At 33.2% G+C, this 22,471-nt stretch overlaps 2 protein-coding genes across 2 annotated transcripts in view; one reads left to right on the top strand and one right to left on the bottom strand.

Moving 5' to 3' along the window:
• Window positions 1-22,044, top strand: part of LOC124362895 (transmembrane protein 181) — a 36,079-nt gene extending 14,035 nt beyond the window's left edge. The window contains exons 7-13 of the mRNA XM_046817769.1: window positions 2,417-2,497; window positions 3,121-3,220; window positions 3,540-3,667; window positions 8,171-8,320; window positions 12,225-12,327; window positions 19,643-19,867; window positions 21,180-22,044. Coding sequence (XP_046673725.1) covers window positions 2,417-2,497; window positions 3,121-3,220; window positions 3,540-3,667; window positions 8,171-8,320; window positions 12,225-12,327; window positions 19,643-19,867; window positions 21,180-21,310 — 918 coding nt within the window. The 3' untranslated portion in view covers window positions 21,311-22,044. The remainder of the gene's footprint in view (window positions 1-2,416; window positions 2,498-3,120; window positions 3,221-3,539; window positions 3,668-8,170; window positions 8,321-12,224; window positions 12,328-19,642; window positions 19,868-21,179) is intronic.
• On the bottom strand, window positions 17,981-19,046 carry LOC124362896. The gene is made up of 2 exons (XM_046817771.1): window positions 18,823-19,046; window positions 17,981-18,655 (listed from the first exon to the last, which is right to left on the bottom strand). The coding sequence occupies exons 1-2, from the start codon at window positions 19,002-19,004 to the stop codon at window positions 18,472-18,474; spliced, it is 366 nt and encodes a 121-aa protein (XP_046673727.1). The 5' UTR covers window positions 19,005-19,046; the 3' UTR covers window positions 17,981-18,471.
• Window positions 22,045-22,471: the final 427 nt, after the last annotated feature.

The raw sequence follows: 22,471 nt of genomic DNA, 5'->3' as shown, positions 1-22,471 counted from the left end.
TTCAGTGAAAGACTGTACTGGTCGAGAACAATTATGCAGAAATTGTGGTAAAAAAGTAAATTTTGGAGTCGTTTGCAGAATTCCAAAACAAATCAAGCAGGTCTCTGTGGATGTCGAGGAGGATGACCAAACTGTTCTGAAGACAGAAAAGTCAGACAGTTTTCAACTGGACACAGGAGCATCTTGTAACATTGTCAGTCTCAAAACTTTGCAGAGAATTGTTGGTGTAAAAACTTTAAATCTTAGTGAATCCAGAGCATTACTTAGAGCATTTGGTGGATCTCAAATAAGAGTTCAAGGAAATTATACACTCAGGATTTACACACAACACAACAAGGTTCATGATTTGGTGTTCAAAGTGGTTCAAATAGCTCAAATCATGAACAATTACATGCATGTGTTTGAAGACCTGGGTAAAGTAAAAAGTAAAGTTAATCTTGAAATTATAAATGGAGTCCCTCCAAAACAACAAGCTGCAAGGAGAGTTCCAGTGTCTGAAAAATGCTCTGAAAGAAGAACTTGATAGTATGGTACAACAAGGAATCATTGTCGAAGAGTGGACAAGCAACATCACTATAGTGCACAAGAATGACAAGACCAGAATATGGCTAGACCCATCCAACCTTAACAAGGCACTGAAGGACACAAAACAACAGTTGCCAACATAGATGAAATCTTAACAGAATTGAACATGGCAAAAAGGTTTTCAAATATGGATGCCAAGAAGGGTTTTTGGAAGATACAATTGTCTGAAGAGAGCAACAAGTTGACAGCTTTTTCAAGTCCATTTGGTAAGTTTACCAAATTATATTTAAGACTTCCTTTTGGTATAATATCAGCAATGGAGATTGTTCAGAAAAAGATGCTTAAAATTACCAATGGTCTCTGAGGAGTTCATGTTCTGGTAGACAACATCCTCCTAGTGGGTTATGGAAAATCTGTTGAAGAAGCACAAGTATACCATGACAGAAATCTGGAAAATCTAATGTAAAGAAAAAATCAAGAAAATGTGAGGCTCAAATAAGATAAAACCAACCTGTGCAAATCTGAAATAAAGTTCTATGGATACATACTAACTGCAGAGAGGGTGAAACTGGATCATTCAAAGGTATCTGTAATTCAAAACATGCCTCGACCAGAAACCAAAGAGGATGTATTGTGTTTCTTGAGTATGGTTACTTATCTTTCCAGATACATTTGGAATTTGTCTACTTTGAGTGAACCGTTGAGAAAAACTCATCAAAATAAACCTTTTGTTTGGAGAAATGAGCAATCCATATATTTTCAAAATATCAGGTATAAAAGCATCAGATATCAACAGCAGCCTTCCTTAGATTCTTATGACCCTACCAAACCATTAACAATCCAAACAGATGTTTCGTCTTTTGCTCTCGGCTGTACACTTCTTTAAGATGAGGGCTCAGTTGCATATGCGTAAAAAACTTTAACAAGCTCACAAAGAAATTATGCCCAGATCAAGAAAGAGATGCTTAAAGACGTGTTTTCGTGCAATTGATTTGATCAATATCTTTGTGGTAGATCCGGCATAATTGTGGAAACCGATCACAGTCCATTAGTAAGTATTTTTAATAAACCCCTGATGAAATGTCCAAAAATACTTCAGAAGATGATCATGACTCTCTAGAGATACAGCAACATGGTAAAGTAAAAGCAAGGAAAGAGCATGTATCTGGCCAATACTTTATCTCAAGCACCAGAGAGTTTAGAAAAATCAAGAAAAACAGTTCAATGTCTACAAAATTAACCATTAATTGAATGAGTTTGATCAGGCCAGTACAATTCAAATCTTATAACAGGAGTTTATTATGACCAAGTCAAAACAGTAAAACTGAGCGACGCATCCGTCAAGAAGATCATGGAGGAAGCAACCAAAGATGAGCAGATCCAGAATTTGATCGAACAGATCTCAGATGGCTAGATTGTTTTGTAGATCTGTAGTTAAGAAAAAAAGCCAATGTATAATTTTTTGGTTAAAAGTTTTAATGTTTTATTGTATAATAGAAATATTAATATTTTATTATATCGCCATATTTTCCCATATCCCTTCCATGAAAAAGGAAATTCAAATTGTAGCTATCCAATCATAAACAATCAAAATAACTTTACTAAATCCTACCTTAATAACTATTCTATCTTAAACCTCGAAATCAAAGAAAATTCAAATAATTTCTAGTATTATGAAGTTTGATTTCTCCATATCTCCTGTTCTACTAATTGTGTTGTACAACCACATAACTGAAATAATTACTAAAATGCCCTAAAATGAGTAAACACTATGCAGAAATCTATGCGTATTTCCTACAAATTTTATTTGGTAAAAGATATAGGTTTCACAAAAACATAATTGCCTAATGTGTTGCACTTGAAATCTAAAACATCATTTACTTTTTTCCAGTTCAAAAGTTACAACCCTGGCTTCACACAAATCGAGATGTGGTTTCGACTTATTTTTCTGATGGTAACCTTTGGAGTTACGGTAAGCATTTACAAAAAGACTGCCAGAAATCACTATGCCTTACTTACTTTTTATTTCAGTTAAGATGAAAAATGAGGTAATTCTCTCAGTAGTTAGACAATTCGATGATTAAATTAAATTGAGACCAACCTAAGTTCAGTGCTTGTTTGCTATGGAAATTTGCCATTGTGAATAGGTGCAGGTTCTTAGCCTCATTAGAGTAAATATTTACTTTTGGGTTCCTTTCAGCTTAGTTGTTAATGAAAATGGTTAATTCAAAATGCCTCCAATATTTTCATGACCATTTTTGTGTGTGAATAATAATACATTCTTTGTTACAATCTGTAATGTTTACTGTAAAGCTTATATTTTGTTAAAATTCTTGAACTAAGTGGATTAATATGACAGTAATTGTGCTTGGCAGGCAAGTAAGTAGTGAGTAAAAATGATTTGAGGAAACTAAGAAAGTGAAGTGTGAAATAGGAAAGCTCTTACTCTAGTGTAAATATAAAAGATCCAGTATTTAATAGAGTTTTAACTGTTAACATAGTAAGTAACTATCTATAGAAAAAAACTACATGGCTATCACAGGTGAAAAATAATAATCTTTTTAAACTCTAAAAAAGTAATGTATTTTGTTCTAGTGCTGGTTTTCATTGACTTTACGAACATTCTTCATCCATGACTGGTCCATAGAACAGAGATGGATGTCAGTTCTTCTTCCTTTGCTCATCCTGTACAACAGTAAGTTTCAGATGAGAATTAAAGAAGCAGAAATAAAGAACTGCTTCCTTAATGCAAAGTTAAGTTTAAAAAAAATTTGTTGAAGAGGACATTTCTCTCTCACTGTGGAAGGCAGCAGTAACTCACAATCTATGTTTTCCTCTTGGTAAACTTATACAACTTTAACATTTATGTACTGTTACAACACTTTCTAAAATGGGATTCTGAGTGTGTTCCTGAGATAGCATGATAATTATCAATATCAAAAAGAGTTTTTCATCTCTGTCAGATCCTGTATAAATGTTACAGTCTAAGATTTAGAAAACTTATATGTTGACAGACCCGATCTTCTCTCTGACATTCCTCATGGACTCATGGGTGCCAGGAATGCTGGATGCTGTATTCCAGGCATCATTCCTATGTGCTCTTCTGCTGTTCTGGCTCTGTGTATACCATGGACTCAGGCAGGTACGGTAGCAAATCTACTGTCAATATAGAGCATACCTTTTCACATTCAGTTATTAATAAAATACTGGTTTATTGCAATGGTACCGTAAAATGGGGTGAATAGCAACACTGGGGTGAATAGCAACAAAACTTCCGAAAATCTTTTACAAAATGGTAGAAAGGCACAAAACTGATAATCCACCGCGGGATATTTTTTTTTGAAGCTGCAAACCTTGAAAGTTACAGGGAAAAATAACGTTGTTGTGTTGGCATCACTGTACTGCTGTGTATTGAAGACGACACATGTGCTTTTAATAACCTCAACAATTGAATCTTTCTAAACTTCTCATGTAAGTACCAAACTAAGTTCTTTCATACAACCAAGTAGGTTTTTTTATTGTGCTAAAACATCTAAGAGATCAATTACAGGAGTTAACAAATCTATCTATTCTGAAACATGTTGTTCAATAATTTTTAGGTTATCATGTCGGATATTTTTAAATCACGGGGTGAATAGAAACAGAGAATTGTTGTGTTTTCTTTTCACCCCACGGATTACAAAATTAGATAGTAAGGTTATAAAATTATATATATACAATATTTTGTTGTTATTTTAGTGCTTGTTCACTGTCTCAGTTAGTATGGAGTTATATAGTATGCTTAAAATTTAGGCTACTATGAATGTTACTAAAAGTAACCAATTTTCAACAGGTCTAGGCCCAGGTAACCTAAATTAAATCTCAGTACCTACGGTACATATCTTTCTTTCTCGTTTTAAGAACTGTGTAGTAATGTTTAACATATATTACGTATCGTACTGTACATATAACATACCCATGTGTGTATGTTTAACATATGTACGGTAACTTAAGAAACATTTTTATGTTAGATATGAAACATATGTTTCAAGCACATTTTAAAAACAATTAGGTCTAATACAAATGTTTTTTTCCAGCATGCCGAGAAACTATATATCTCTCAACAAACATAAAAAAACACTCGGCTGAAGACTTAAAAAGGGCTCTGAGTTTAATAAATGATGGTATGAGCTTAAGAGTAGCGGCAGATTGCTCTGGCATTCATTACAGTGTGCTTTATAGACACATGAAGAAAGGTAGCGAGATGAAGAAGAAGGGGGGACAAACTGTATTGTCAGAAGAGGAAGAAAAAATTATTGTTGACAGACTAAAAACAGTCGGTGAATGGGGTTACCCGATTGATTCGATCACTCTACGGCTGTTGGTGAAAGAATATCTCGATAGGCGTGGAAAGACAGTGATCAAGTTTAAAGACAATCTTCCAGGAAAAGATTTTGTGTATTCGTTTCTACAACGCTACAAAGCTCAATTATCTTTCCGAATGTGCCAAAACATCAAACGGTCTAGGGCAGCCGTAACACCTGAACTCATCAATGAGTATTTTGATAACTTGGAAGTCGAGTTAAAGGATGTCCCTAAATCACACATTGTTAACTACGATGAAACTAACCTGTGTGACGACCCTGGCCGAACAAAAGTAATAACAAGGAGGGGCTGCAAATATCCTGAAAGAGTAATGAACTCGACCAAAGCGTCAACTTCTGTGATGTTTGCTGCGTCAGGTGATGGAACCATATTACCACCATATGTGGTATATAAAGCTCAGCATCTTTACGACAGCTGGAGGGAAGGAGGTCCAGCCAACTCCCGGTATAATCGTACTAAAAGTGGATGGTTCGATTCCTTCTGTTTTTCAGATTGGGTTGAAACTGTGGCTTTACCTTACTTTAGACGGTTTGATGGTGTGAAGTATCTCATTGGGGACAACTTGTCCAGCCACCTGTCACTAGACGTTATAAAAAAATGCAACGAGAGCAAAGTTAAGTTTATCTTTCTACCGAGCAACTCGACTCACATAACCCAACCACTAGACGTCGCATTTTTTCGACCGCTTAAGATATCATGGCGCGCTATCCTCAAAGATTGGAAAAATGGGCCAGGTAGGTACGAGGCTACTGTCCCGAAAGATAAGTTCCCCAGCCTCTTAAAAAAAGTTTTTGAGACTTGCAAACCTGATAACATTATATCAGGTTTCAAAAAGTGTGGAATAATCCCTATAAACCGCAAACCAGTGTTGGCAATGCTTCCAGGTTATGGCGTTTCCGATAGCGCTGCCGTGAGTTCAGCCCAGTCGTCGGCTGGCAATACACCTGGTACTGTATGTGAAACACCTATTGAAGCAATTGATTCTTGTTTCAAAGAGCTTTTGAAAAAATTGAGGCAAGGTGACTCCCCAAAACCGAGGAAGAAAAGAGTGAAGGTTTCGGTAGCAGCTGGGAAGAGTGTCGGCATCCAAGATTTTGTTGAGATGTCTGAAGATAATCCCGAAATAGTTGACCAAGCTGGGACTAGTACCGGTACCAGTACCGGAGTTAGAAAGGCAGGCACCAAGATTACAAAAAAAAAAACAAAAAAGAAGGCAACCCAACCATCATCGTCTGACAGTGACATGTCAGACTATTCTGTCCAAGACACAGACAAAGAATTAATCTTGTCATCTCCAGACGAAGAGTCAGGTGTAGAGGAGCCCTTAAATACGCAATTGTCATTTCTTCCCGGAGATTTCGCTGTGGTAAAGGTCTATGGGAAAACTAAAGCCCACTTCAGACTATATGTTTGCCAAGTCAAAGATTATGAAGAAGGTGGTTACATCTGCCAGTTCTACAAAAAACAACCTTTTGCGAGAAAATTTGCTGTTACAGATGAAGACTCCTTCGTAAGCAAAATCGATGTTGTCCGTAAACTTGGTGTTCCAATTGTTGCCCCAAGCACATCACGTTTTAACAATACCATTAGTTTTGATGATGATCTCAGTGGACTGACATTATATTAAGTAGTAGAAGTCAATCAAAAACCTAGCTAATGTTTGCTGCTTGTTTCTTTTGTACCGGTAACTATTTTTTGTATTAATAAATTGTTTACATGAAAAAGTGCATTTAAAAATCTGTTCCCATGTTTTTTTATATTGTAACATGTAAAAGGTCATAAAACAGTGTATTTCCATTCATCCCAACACTGGGAAATAGAAATATCTAGCAAAAACAACATATGTTTCTATTCACCCCTTTCCGTGGGGTGAATAGAAACAGTAACATTTTAATTTTTTTAATTTTTTTGGTGAAGGATATTTAAAAATAATTAATACTGCTTAATAGAAGAAGGCAAGACCGGAAAACTGAGGTAATTTTCACTGGTTTAGCATTAAATTTAATAACTGTTTTTTAGCTCCAAAGTTGAAAACTGTTGCTATTCACCCCATTTTACGGTAAGTAATGAACTAACCAAAGGCTCATGAAGAGGAGGGAGATATTGAATATTCTTTAGGCATATTAAGTTTATAAGCCTATGATATAAATAGAAACCATTTTGTTGTGTATCATTTCATAAATAAAAATGAATTGCTAAATGTGAAGGTAAGCGCAAATCTTGAGAATGGCCGAGGACCAATTCAACTAATTCTTTTTCCAAAAATTTTGTAAAGTTCTTATAAACAGAATAATTGGAAAAGTTTCCTAACCTTTATGTTATCTGAGATATAATCATTCGAACCAAGAGTGCTCTTACATGTGCAAAATCAGAAATAAAAGCCAGTTATAATTTTGCTTAATCTCTGAAAAGCTCTTAACATTGTTCACTAATATAATATGTAACTATAATATTTCTAGGACTATTTCCAAATTACAATACAGTCACATTATAAGTGATTTCCAAAAACCAAACTTCATTGGCCTAAAATAGTGCAATTAGTACTGAAATCGTTGAAGTTATTTACTCAAATATCAAGCATGTTACCAAGAAATTCGAGTTAATTTAATGGTATTTTACTTTACAACTTTAGGGCCCCAAAACACTGCTTTTTAGACTTAAAGCACAATTAATCTAAATGGATCAAGAGATTGGAATATTTTTCAGTAATCTTCACTTACCTCAGGGGCGTTTGGTATGCCATTTAAAAAGGATATGCCCATGGAGTCCTATTATTCAGCTGGAAATTGTGTACAAATCTGCTGGTAACTGCTAGTATGAAATATAACTATTACATGGTCAGTTAAGAAAAATTAAACAATATACAAGCATATAGTTGTAGTAATTACAAAGTAGATAATTATGTACAAAAATAAGCTATTATTTTAAAATTATTTATGGTTTGTATTACAAATTACTGAATTAATAACAATAAATTATCTCTCTAATAGTTTTTTTTATTTTATTAATTTTTTTGCAATACTTGCACATATGTACTTTTCTTCCATTGTAAACCCAGCCATAATGTTTAACAAACATTTGGAGACCCACTAATGTATAAATTTAAAACTATAAACATTAAATTGAAATGAGATTTATATTTTTCATGGAGTTTTTTCCGTGGTTACAGCAGATATTCAGTTGTATCCCTTTACAATCGATTTTCTTATTACTGCTGCAGTTTTTTCATGTATCTATAGTTATTTCTTTCAAAAGTAGTGAAGCTACTGTTTGTTGGTAGAATGAGCGTCGCCTACTCACATTCTACCTACCCAAGCTGCTGATCGTAGGTCCGGTGTGGCTGTGTGCTGTTACCATGGCGACCTGGCAGAAGTATAATGAGCACCTTGATCCTACCTACAGCTACCAGCTGGATACTTCTTATTTCTATGTAAGTCTTAAATGATTATTCCCAAATGAACGGTTTTGTTTAATTGACACATATTTTATGTTGGTGTTCCTTTGACTCCCACACTACATAAATCTTTTGATTAGATCTCTACATCTCATTAATCTTTTGACTAGTCGATAACATTCTTTTTATTTTCAAACCATGCAGATTCTTCGACTAGCCAGTGTCATATCTTTCACTCCTACACCATATAGATCTATCTCTAGACAGACAGTGCAGTATCTCTCACTCCTATATCACATTAATCCTGTGACTAGATAATAACATGTTTTTAATTACTCTTTTATCACTGGATTACAGACACAGATACACAAATGATTTTAGTGAAAAGGAATAAACTAACTTTTTCATTGTTTCATGTCAGTGTTGCAGCAAGCCTCTTTTTTGTTTTGGTCTTCCGTTAGGATTTCCGGAAATCCCCTAGCACGTAATTTTTGGTAACCAAGTTAACAACCACAATTTCATGAACTCTGTGAAATCTGGGGTCATGTTCTGAGAGTTCCATAATCGTGAAATGACGATTTGCACGGAATGTTTCATTGATTTTCACCATCAATTCATCACTCATAAGACTAGGCTTACCACTGTGATGCTCATCATGAATACTGGTTCGTCCATTTTTAGAATCAATGCACCACTACCTCACACGGCTTTTACTCATTGTTCCTTGACTATACAGATCACAAATCTAGTGATAAATTTCAATTGGTTTGTGATTTCTTCCCAACAAAAACCTTATTACAGATTGCACTTCACAACTGATGGGATTTTCAATTGCAGCGCTCATTTCAACACTCTCCTGTATACAAAGTACGATAGGCACGGTGCATAATCTACCATGGCTGGATGCATACTGAGTGTACAAACACTCTGATGCCAAGATGGCAGCAATAGTCCCACCCATTGCTATACCATGTCAAAATGTATGTTACTTTCTGGACAGCCCTTTTATTGCAACTCGCTTTTTAACATGTTGACTGCAGCAGATGCTTTACAATGCAGAATGAGATTTAGAGTAGCCGATCTTACTCAGTATAAAGCCACAGAAAAGATATTAACTACATGTATTATAACAAGACAGCTATTGTACAGTAGTTTACAGCAGCAGATGCCTCATGGTATAGAATGAAATTAAGAGTAGCCGATCTTATGTAGTATAAACCAGCAGTGAAGGTGTTAAAGGCTGTGGTCACTTTGGCCACCAGCAAGAATGTAAATAATCATTAACTTGAAGCTTTCTAGTAGTAGTTATATAAATATGGTTGTTGATTTGTATTGTATGGTGTTCAAAACTTTAATCTGTTACAGTTCATTATTTATATATTTTTGTGTTGTTTATATTTTTATTGGTTACAGCATTATTATACTAGATATATTATATTTTGTTATTGCTATACTGTTATTTCTACTTTGTTGGTTTTTGTTATTTTTGCATTGTTTATTATATTGTTATTATTGAATAGTTGTCTAAATTTCTGTTGATTTATTTGTTTTTATAAAGTTAATCAATGTTTTGAATTTAATTGAAATGTTAACTTTAAGCTATATACTGTATTTTTACAATAATTTTTAGAGTATAAGTTTGTAATATATAATTCTTATTTACTTTCAGAATACCACAAATATATATATATATATATATAATTTCAATAAATATATATATATATATATACATAGTTCATTTGAAACACCATCCTCAGCTACACAGTGTTAATTTAGTTTTTATATTATTCTTTGTAGACATATCATGTTACTGGTACACTTTCTAGTTAAGATGTACCCAGCTTAACAAGAACATATATTGTGAAATATATTAGTACAATAATTCCTTCAATTCTTTAGCTTTCTAATCTAATCTTTTTCACTCTTACACCTCATCGATCCTTTGGTTAAACAGTGACATTTCTTTTATCATCACACTACACTATTCCTTCAGCCAATGAATAGATAGGGTAGTACCTGTTACATATTTTTCAGGATGTCATAAATTTCTTTTACTTTGGTGTAAAATAATCACTTTAATTAGGAGTGAGGTTTGAATTAAAAAGGTTGATAGCCAGGGATTGTTACTAGTCGATAGGAAAATCAGCACACTTCATGTGGGTAGGTAATTTTTTTTCTTTTGAATTCTTATAAACTGTCACTGTTCTGAAAGCCTTCCCAGAATGATAGCATCCCCAAATTACGGCAGTAAAGTTGTTACTTTTCTTAACCCTTTGCAATTGGAGGCCTTAAATGTACTTATTTCTAGCTCAATTCGGATTTAGTCTCATGTAATTGTCTGCTCAGCTTAAAGTGCCATGCATAATGGCTGACTGTGTTCAGCATCAATTGCAGTGCTTGCATAACCTTGTATGTCATTTTTACTCGGATTCAAAAGGTAGTATTTGACCGTCGGTTCTTTAAATTCTCAAATAATCTACAAAGTATATTAGCTTCAAGCTTGAAATTTATCAATTGGTTATTTATTATTTGCTTTTAAACTAACCAAGTAGTATGCAATTTAAGTTATAGGTTGATCTGTTTTTAAAGTACTTTTATTTGCAGAATAAAAATACAAGCAATCTCAATTTCTCTAGTAACAACAGAATAAAACTTGTTTCCATATTTGTCTTCATCAAATGAACTAGTATTTTAATAAATTGAAAGGATATACTATAGCAGCTACAGTGACACTGAGTCGGATAAAAAATAACTCTGAACAATGTTTACTATAGCATGTGCTTTAAACAAAGAAATATTAATTTAGTTTTGTGTTTGGCCAAGTGATTGCAGCATTTTCCAACCACAACTGGATAAGGATTGAGTTTCATAATTGTGCAATATAGATGGCCACACTTAGTGGCCTGGCCTGGCAAGCTGAACGGCAAAACAGCGAGGACCACTATATGGATTTGGTGCCAATCCCAAAGAGTTCATGTTCTCTGTATTTATGAAGTTGGTTTATCAGAAAGGAGGTCTTTATGTAGAACTGTATGACAGCGTAAAGTAATTATTTTTCAATAAACAGTTATCACTCTACATTTACCGATACATTAAATATGTTTCTTTACAAAGTTTTCAAAAATTTAATTACCGCAATGTTGTTTCTGAATACTCAGTGTTTTCTTATACAACCTCAAATCACAAAACATTCGAATTAGCTATAACAGTAAACTGAGTTAGCTATGAAAATGAAGCTTAAAAATAAGGTGGAGTCGGTTTAATAAAATCAAACCATCCCACTCTCAGTTTTATTAGGTTTTTGATCACTGTAAACCAGTCTGTTTCTTGCTGTTCGACACAGAGATTTAAACTTATTTACATAAGAAAGAAATCTATAAAATAAATAACAATGTGCAGACAAATAAGAACAGAAAAACTGCTATACAACACACTGGAAGAATATTTTTATAACTGGTATGAAGAAGAAAGGTGTACAACAAAACCTCTTCTTCCAAAAAATGAATGTAACCAAAATAAAATTCTAAATGAAGTTCATTAGTTAGAGATTATGAATAAAAATTGTAGCTTTATTAGGATTCAACATATTTTAATTATGTCTTTTTTTACTCATTTACAATTATCGTTTTTGGTGCTTGATTCTTCAGATTATTGTTATATTTTTATTCGACTAACATCCAAATTTCCCAGTGATTCAGACCGCGCGAATATATTTTTGAAATATTTTAGCCTTGCTGTGGAGCGCCATCTTCACACAACAGATGTTCAATTGAAAACTGTTTAAACAACAGTTAAACCACATAAGCCTATGAACTAAAAGATGTGTTTTATTCAACCAGCAAGGTTAACCCATATTATGGTTAATCAAACTATGGATAATAGGAGTTGACGGTTTTATTAATAATTTCTTATTAAAAAGGACAACATACATTTGTTACAGAGTTTCAAACTAACATTCTTCCTGTTCCTGGGGCTCTATATCACATACTTGTTGTGCCTTATCCTACGAGCCTACAGTGAACTTCGATCCATGCCGTTCTTTGGTAAGTACAATAAGACAGAATTAAAACTTTCTGTAAATTACTTCATGCCGTCACTAATATCACTTGTTTATATAATATTAATGAGGACTGATGAATACAAAGTACTCGTAACACCGGAGCACAAACCCAGAACTCTCACTTGCTTGGTGTTGGTGTTACCATTACACCACAAAAACCATTATTTTAATCAATAAATTATTTTGTATTTGGCTGTTTTCTGTCACTCCAAATGGTGGTCTCTTATGTATTTGTGTGGAATAAAGAAATCCAATGCGAAATAAGTACCTTGGAAGGGATCATTTTGATCAGCTATACTTTATATGCATCCTAATAGTAATAATATTAGAAATTGTGGAAGTGTCTTTATTCGTTTGTTTTGTTTTCACGCTCAAAATACTCAACTGATTGTACTGAAATTTTACACATTCTTATGTTTCCTGGGATGATTATAGGCTTACTCTTATTTTCAAAACCACTCCGGACTACCCTCCACTGGTCTTTAAAGTAGTGAAAAATCTCATCTTGGCCTCTAAAGTTGTGTAATATTAATCGAATGAGCCTATCAAATGTAATCAACTATTTTGTGCAAACATTGTATTAAGACAGCACAGCAGTATGTTTATTTTATTTAACTACTATTTTAATTATAGTATTTGTTGTCATGATAAAAATTTAACAGACACAGAACTCCTGTCCTCAATCCTAAGATGTATGTAAATTTCCTTCATCGTGAGAACAAGGCACTTTGAACTATGGCACTAGAAATGTCTAAGAACAAAAGAAGACTGCAAGAGACATAAGGAGATTCTTTTTGACAGAAGTAGTTTTCTTAGATCAAGATATGTATATATTTCCTTGGTAAGGACAATAAATTGAACTAAAACTTCACAACATAAATACATTAGACCATTAATTTAAACGGCTTGAAATAGACACTTTTTAGTTTTTGGCCAAAGTAGGCTTACATGTTTACATATTTTCTATTTATCAGGACAAACATGGGAAATTATAATATAGTATTGGAAACATATTAGACCAGAAGTCAACGCTTTTAGACAGGAGTAGGTTTCTTAGATTTACACACACCCATATATATAGATAAATATATTTTTTGCTGTTTATTGGAACAACTAAGTTTCGATTACCTGCAGAATGAGTGATTTGCATGATTTTGCTGACAAATCCAATGACTTAGCAGATAGTTGTAGTTCTGCACATCAAAGTGATATTGACTCCAACGTAGGTGAACTGTTTGATCTTGAAGTACTTAATGAAGTAGGTGACAATTTAGTGATAAATCAAAATGTATTAGAAGAGCAATACATTGGATATAATAATGATGTTGAAGTGAACGATGATGACTTTGAGGAACAGGTTTCTGACAGTAAAGCAATAAGTGAAGAACACGCGGAAGGAAATGGAGAAGAAGACCAGGCTGTAGGAAATGGAGAGAGGAAGAGGCTGCTGAAGGATATGGTTGGAAAGAATGGACTGACGACGACGTAAGGTTTAATAAATTAATTTGTGCTAATAATAGTGGCTTTCGACCACCTCGTGGCCTAATGCCAGACGGAAAAAGATTTTTTCCAATTGTTTTTTACATATAGCTTACTTACAGAAATTGTTACTGAAACAAACAGATATGCCAGAGAGAAAATACTTAAGAACACTCCGGAAGCGATACTTAATACTTAAGAAAGCGATCTATCTGGTGGTCATGGAAGGAAGTAACACTTCCTGAAATGAAAGCTTTTTTAGCTGTGTTAATAAATATGGGAATCAATCCAAAGCCAGAAATAGAAGACTACTTCTCTAGTGACTACGTGGATTACCAACCTTTTTTTAAAGACACTTTTTCAAAAGACAGGTTCCATCAAATCTTTTGGAACCTGTATGTTAGTCCACCAGAAACTAGCCGTGTAGGAGGATGTTTTACCCGATCTGGTAAGGTAAGAAGGGTCGTCCAGTATTTAGATAAGAAATTTAGGCAGTACTACGTGCCAAAGCATAAAGTTAGCATCAACGAGAGTACTGTGGCATTTAAAGGTAGGGTTTGTTTTAAAGTTTATAATAAAGACAAACCCATTAAATGGGGGATAAAGATTTGGGTCATGTCTGAGTCTGCAACTGGGTATATTTGTGGCTTAGAACCATATTTAGGCAAGACAACAACAGACCGCATGTGCTGAGAGGACCTAGGTGTCACAAGCAGAGTAGTGTTACTATACACTTGGTTGAAAAACTAGAACATGGCTATGGAACAGTAAAAGGTCTACATGTATTCACAGACTGTTTATATACAAATGTACAACTTGCAGATGCATTACATAAAAAGAAAGTGCACATAACTAGTACAATTATACGCACAAGAAAAGGATTACCCCCTCAAGTAAGACTAAGAAAAAAAAAAACTCTAATACAAAAAAAGAGATGTCCCAATTATAAAACTGAAGAAAGGCGAGATCAAAGCCTTCTGAAGACAAATTTTCCCTTCTCCTTTGGAAAGACACGAATGAAGTGACTATGTCGACCACTTTGTACGATACATCCACGCAAACTGTAAGACGGGTGAAGAAAGGTGGAGTAGTGGAAACTGTACAAAAGCCAACCGTTGTACGTAAATACAATGAGTCTATGGGAGCGAGTAGACCTAACAGACCAGTATATATCATCATATCCCTTTTCAAGATAATCCATAAAATTGTGGAGAAAAATCTTTTTTGGTTATTAGAAACAGGGATTATCAATTCCTTCATTTTTTTTAACAGTAATAAAACACAAGGAGAGAAGGTGACCCAAAGAAAATTTAAAAAAACAATTAGTTAAACAGTTAGTAGGTGAAGTTCGAAATACAAACAAAAGACTTTGACCCTCAAATATTAGTGATGAACAGAGACTGAATGGCAAACTACACATAATGTATCCCCTTGAAGAAAGAAAAACAAAGGACTGCGCTGTGTGTAGCGACCAAACTGGAGCAGGCGTTCAAAGACGTACCAAATTCTTCTGTAACACTTGTGACGCTAAGCCAGGACTGTCCTGGAGCTTGCTTTGAAAAATGCCGTACCAAGACAAATTTTAAAGACTGATTTATTTCTCCAAAGTTGGATTTTTTAACAGTCATATTTCTGTCTTTTATGTTAATACATGTTTTCTTATCTTAGTTATTACTATAATATAAAACCTTGTAATTTGATGATTTTAAGTTTAGAGCAAATTAAAATATTGCTGTTGTTATGAAACCAGTTAAAATAAAACGGTTTTTATTAAAATAAAAAAGCAAAGAAACACACTCAGTAGCGATTGCGAAGTAAGAATGAAATATTTAGTATTTGATCTCAAAGTGTGTACTCAAATGGTACTTTATTGAACTTTTTTTTACTAATTGTCTACATTTAACTAATGTCTCTTCACTGCAAGAATTTCAAGGGGAAATTAATTTTAACAATGAATAAGTTCAAGTAATGTTTCAGGGCTATTTTATAATTTAAAAATTGTTTTAAATAAAGCATTGAAAAGTTTCCTGTTTTTATCTTACTCAAATAAATGTACTATATTATGTTGTATAATAAATAAAACCACACCATGAAATTCAGTATGTTTTAACTTTTTAAACAAATTACAATCTAACCATTTACGTGAATATATGGGGTTTACAATAATTAAAAACCACATTCATGAACAAACACGCTTTAAAACACAAAATAGCTTCCGACCTGGTAGATTGGTGAACGTAACTTTGCGTCGAGCTGACAAAGAAGCCGCCATGGCCAGCAGTGCTGGCCATACGACCTGAGAGAACAAAACATGAGAAAATTTGTCTAGCTGAGACGTCCATTCAATCTGAGAGGACAACCCATATAAGGCACTACCGAGGGCAAAGGGTTAACATCCATTGTTCAGGCAATATTTTTTGCTGATTTTGACACCTGATATACCAGCTGAAGTATTAAATTATATTTAATATGCTATCTTGGATGAGTTTACGAGGAAACCCTAATTGACAAGCAAAACTGATTACAAGTCAACAGTCCAAGTATACAAATATGCCATTCCTAATTAATTAAACTAAATTTTTCTTCGAAAATATTCCAAACTCATTTGAAAAGATAACATTTAGGGAACATGATACATTACTACCCATGGGTTTCTCACAAAATAATTTCTGTTTCTGTTGCATTTTGAACATGATAAAAGGTAGTTACTTATAATAAAGAGGAATTACTATACAAAAAATAATTGAAGGTTATTTGAGAAACAACATAAGTCAAAAAAGTTCACTTTAGGAAAACTAAAAAAAACTGTACAATATTGTTACATTAACCAATAAAAATAAACAAAAAACAAAGAATAATCCCAAAACATGGCATAAGTCCATTTGTAGGTGTAAAAAAGTTTGTTTTCATTTTTCATTTAAGAAAAAAAAATCTTTTTTGACTTGGACTTATGTGCTTTCTCAAATGAACGAAAGCTTTTAACAATAAATGATGGCATTTATTGTTATTATTGAGGCCTAATAACTCAGGTTATTTAATAAAACTCTATTTCACAATGCAAAATTATTTATTACATATTAACTTATAAGGTTAGTAAAAATTGGTCCATGGAAAAAATGATTTTTAATTTGAAAATATACAAACGCTAAAAAGCTTTTTATGTATGTCAGGTTTCAAACTAAACATTTTCCACTTCTGGCATCTCCGTATTGATTGTTGGCCAAGCATTTAATTGTTCATAAAAAATCTTCACTTCTTCGTCATCCGGGAGGTATGGACTGAGTTTTTTTATATCTTCAATTTCTTTTAAGTTTATTGGAACACACCCACCAGGGTAGGCTAAAGTCTCTGGAAGTACTAAGTTGTTCTTGTTGGAATTTCTTAAACTAAATGTCTGTAGCTGAAGTCCATCTATGTATGTTCGAGCTTGAACTTTATTTTTTACAGTTTGGGAATGAGTAAAATGTAGAAACTTACTATTTTTAAAGGAATTTTTTGTTCTTTTGGTACATGTCTTCCTGAGCTTTCATCAGATACCATATTTTTCTTATAGAAATTAGGCCACCAACCTTTGTAGTCAATAATGTCACATGAATCAGGCATTACAACCGTGAAATCATTTTTCTTGGAAGAGTGCAGAATCAATTCTGCATATTTTTTAAGAGTGTACACACGATCAGTTTTCCTAATCTTCCTTTTCAAAACAGAAAAATCTCTATCACAGGGAAGAAATGAATGTCCCCTTACTGGGAAATAATGGTCAATAGTTTTAAATCTATCCAGACTGACTAGAGTTGACAGGAGTCTAAGCAGGGTGTGGTTCTTATTTTGACCACCACACCCATCAGAAAAAATGTGCAAGTGGTCAACATTATTGAAAGATTCCTGTAAATATTTCATAAAAAAAGACGAGACTTCATTCGGTCCTTTCGAAGCTGTTCCTTCGTGATAAAGAAAGAAAGTTACACCATTATCTTTTAAATTGTGTATACAGAACACACTAACCGTGAGTTGACGGAGATAAAAAGTTTCCTGTACTGGAATACAAGGTAGCGTTAGGTTTTGCATGTAATTCATACAATTTCCGCCCACTTTTTCATTGTGTCGACATAACTGAGTTATTTCTTTCATTTTTAAAGAAAACTTTTTTTGCTCGACGTAAATGCACCATTTTCTCTGCAGCTGCTGTTTTTTGGCCATGTCATTTAAAATTTTACTTTAAATTTTCATTTCAAGTTCCTTGCATGTGCAGCACGTATCAACTTGAGGACGCCCAAATGACAGGGAGAAAGCTTCCTTAAAAATTTTAAGATAAAACTTGTAACTTACGTCGACCTCTGGGTATTTTTCTTTAAAAAACTTATGCATGTCTACAACTGACAGTTTTGCACTAAGAAATTGGCGTTCGGTGTTGCTGTAGTGTGCAATTTTGGTCGGGAAAGAGCTGATGTGTTTTTTAACCAGGTTTATAATGCTTTCAGCTTTAGCGTTTCCTGGAGTTGATTTTCCTCGCTTGTCAAAGGGAAGCTTTCCCTCTCAACAGATTTCCTAATCGCCTAACACGTTCACTGGTAATCGAGTGTATGTTTAGAAATGCTTCCTTACATACCTGTATTTTTCCTTTAGAGGTTGAAATTTCATACTTATATTAAGCCGCTCTGTCTGGTTTTGAAGAGTTTTCTTTACGTCTTCTCCGTCGCTTAATTTCAGAGAGGGCCATAAGGGACTGTAAGTAGCAATCCTGCTCGTTCTTTGTCCCCAAATCAACGAATTTTTTAAAAGTATTCAGCCTTTCATCTTCGTCAATGTTTTGGAAGCACTTGTGTTTGCACCTATAATAAAACATAAAAATTAATTGAGCTTAGTAATAAAATGCAGGAACTTATGAAAGACATAGCAATGCAATAACTAAGCCTAGACTACTAAAATATGCTGACCTAATATATTATAGAGACGTTAGGTACATATATTTAAGTAAAAATGTTCTTTGGTTACTTACTTGCAACTATTCCCAGGTGCTCTTTCAGGAACAGATTTACCAGAATAGCTTGTATAGGCTGATCCTGATATTCTAGCCTTCTTTATAACTTCACTTTTATAATCATCTTTGTTAATCACTCCCTTTTTCCTCTTCTTCTGTTGAGAAGTTTCTGGTTGATTATTTATATTAACTTCCTCCATAAATAAGCAATGTTTAAGTGTATCAGGTAAAAATATATATTATTTACAACACAAAAAGCCGGTTATACAATACAACAAACATAACCTAAATGAACATGGCAGTAGCAGAACAGAACAGTGATGTTGAGTAGCCAGCTGATTGATGCCTCACATCTGTTCCATAGAGAAACAACACAAGTCCTGGACTTATGTTGTTCCTCAAATGAACTATTTTCCAAAGACACTTGAAATAGGCTTTGGATGTGTAGGACTTATGTTGTTTCTCAATGGAAATGTGTAAATAGCCTTATACTGAAGGAATCAACAATAAAATCATTTTTGCCCAAAATGGACTTATGTTGTTTCTCAAATGACCCGTTCGATACAAATATGCCATTCCTAATTAATTAAACTAAATTTTTCTTCGAAAATATTCCAAACTCATTTGAAAAGATAACATTTAGGGAACATGATACAGTACTACCCATGGGTTTCTCACAAAATAATTTCTGTTTCTGTTGCATTTTGAACATGATAAAAGGTAGTTACTTATAATAAAGAGGAATTACTATACAAAAAATAATTGAAGGTTCAAGACTTTTTGTAGGAATAATTAATTACAATAATTAAATTGAACAAAAACGTGAAATCTTTTACAGATATGCGGCTCAAGTTTGTAACCCTGTTGATGCTAATCGTGCTGTCTATCAGCATGTCCATCACAGTATCCAGGTTCGGTCTGGGTGTGCTGGAAGACAATTTTGTGGCCGACCTTTCAACAAACTATGCGAGCTCTGCGCAGTTCATGGCCTGCTACGGTCTCCTCAACTTTTACCTGTATACAATGGCTTACGTCTACTCCCCCAGCAAAAAGACCATCTTTGGTGAGTTTTCAGCATATTTTTGCACTAGAGGATTTCTTGTACATAACCTCTTCAGTTGTGTCCACATTGAGTGAAGTAGGTGGATTACAGCACCGAACTGCTAGCACTCTATTATTTTATTGCTGCCAATAAATTGTTGTAAAGTTGAGTACGATTTAAATGTCTTTAAAAATACAAATTAAAGTTGAAATGTAATTTTTATTAAGTATAATACCAGGCAGATATTGAACTATGAAACTTATTAAATTCTCTACAATATAGTACAATGTTTAACCAGATTTACACATAGAGATGACTGTTATTATTGCTCCTCTATATGAGAGTTTACATGATCAATTCTCCAGAATATGAGGGAAGGAAACAGTAGAATTAATTTAGAACCCATGTTAAAGATTTTTAAATCTCTCCAAAGAGTGTAATCCTGTGTTATAAATGTGAAAGTTGTGAAGAATAATGTTTGAGTGTTTGATACTCAATTACACAAAAGTAGTAGACAGATTTTGATGAAACGTGGCATGGATATTGCCTAGATATTAGAATAACACAATCATAGGCATATTTATATTCTGAAATACTTCTCATTATAAAATACTTTATAATGTAAGAGTTTTATTTACTTGAATAAAATACCATTTGCATTGTGCTACAAATAGTTATTATAGTATAATTATTAATTAACAATTACAGTAGATGGCAGAAGTGTGGAATTCAAATGATTTAGTTTATTTTAGATACTCTAAATTAGTTATTTTTGACATTGAGAGATATATTTACAGTAGCCACAGGAACAAAAACAGAAGGACCAGTTACTAATATTACTGGTAATATACAAAACCAATAAATTTTATAATTTTTGTTTCATATTGAATAAATATATTAGAGATTTATATTCAACACCAAATATGAAAGTTTTGTACACCTCTTATTTTTAGTGAAGTATCTAGCTTCCCATGACTGTGAATTATAGATAATTTTCTCTTTTGAAAGTCCATGCCTACTAGTACCTAACAAATTATAAATGTATTGTTGACTCTGTTAAAGAGGAATCCCACAAAAACAGATTTTTATTTATGTAGTGAAAACAAATTATAAGATACTACAATGTAAGTCTGCTATCCTGGAAAGCATTAAAATCTCTCTATGTGCACAAATTTTTCTTATAATGCTTAAACGAATCTTTAGTTGAAATAAAATTTTAAAAAGTACACAAATCTATTTTGTATTTTTACTGATGGTTTTACAATCAGATAAATACAATTGATAAGACCTTGGATTAGTTCATTTATAATTGTACAACTGGTTTATTTTACAGAAACTGGGATTACCAAAGACAATCCAGCATTCTCGATGATCAATGACTCGGATGAAGATGTAATCTATGGATCTGACGAAGAGAGCAGACAGCCACTGAACAGGAATCGCAATGATGATGACAGTGACTAAAGGGATGGGTGGGGGACAATGAACTCTCCTGACCGAGGAGTCTTGGGTTACACGGATTGACAGCTGTGAAAGACTCAAAGAATTCTTACTAAAACAGTAGCAGGTAAATGAATGAGGTAGTGTTTTTTATTTATGGCCATAATTTTATTTTTTCAAAGTGTAATTTTCAGTTTTTGATATAAATTATTTAGTATTGTCTTCCAAGAAATACTTTTCAGTAGTCATGCATACACAGAGTCTCTACATTTTTGTTATAAATAAAAAAATAACATTACATATTTTATAATGTTATTTATTTTAAATTTTTATAATGTCGGTATTATATATTTGTTCAGTAGTACAGTCAATGATTCAGAGAGTATGCCAACTATTAGGGTTGTGACTGCACGTGCAAGAGCTGAGTCAGTGAGGGATACCAACAGGGGCCTCGATCCTTTAAACAGAGTTTTATGTTTTATTTAAACAATTTTATCTCCATTTTCCATACTTAGAAGAGATACATATTTGGCCAGAGAATAAGTTAAGCACTAACTTATTGTTTTACCTGCAACTATATACTAGTGTAATGTTTAAGTAGTTATTTGTATTAAAAGTGTAGTGAAATTTTTACAACTATATACTACTACATGCCAAAGTATGTGATGTGTAAATTTTTAAATATGTTTACATGTAAACTGTTAACTCATTGTACAAATCTGAAAGCATAATTTATAAATAAATTTAATGTGTTAATATTGTTTTGATTTCTTCCAGATGTTCTACCAAATATCCTGTTTCAATATCACAGTAATTAGAGTTTAGTTTTAGCCTTATTTTATAATCTTAGAATACCTTGTAAACGGTCTGTTTAGGAATCATCTTATGTTATTCTTTCTTAGCCAGTAAAACGGTTAATCTACTAACTAATCCGTTCTCTACTTTCTGTTTTTGGTAGTAACTGTAAACTAGCTAATTATTTGGGTCATACTTTTTTATAATGTTCTAAAACAAATTTGTTATACATTGTTTTTCTTAGTTTCTCAGTCCCAGATGTGTAGGAGTGTATGAAAATTCAAAACAAATAAGAAAAGCAATATATTATTTGATTTGGTTGATATAGAAATCATTGTATCAAATGTTTCTGTACTTCCTCATTAGACTACTTCAACTTTATTTTACTCA

The sequence above is a fragment of the Homalodisca vitripennis genome, chromosome 5, assembly GCF_021130785.1.
Source record: "Homalodisca vitripennis isolate AUS2020 chromosome 5, UT_GWSS_2.1, whole genome shotgun sequence".
NCBI lineage: Eukaryota > Metazoa > Arthropoda > Insecta > Hemiptera > Cicadellidae > Homalodisca > Homalodisca vitripennis.
The sequence above is the reverse complement of the archived record's forward strand: the minus strand, read 5'-3'. Positions and strand labels throughout refer to the sequence as shown.

Bases quoted from the DNA above. Each gene is read 5' to 3' on its own strand.
- LOC124362896 (XM_046817771.1), bottom strand. From the start codon at position 19,004: ATGGAGGAAGTTAATATAAATAATCAACCAGAAACTTCTCAACAGAAG. The intron at 18,656-18,822 runs GTAAGTAACCAA...GTTTTATTATAG, and splicing joins GCACCTGGGAATAGTTGCAA to GTGCAAACACAAGTGCTTCC.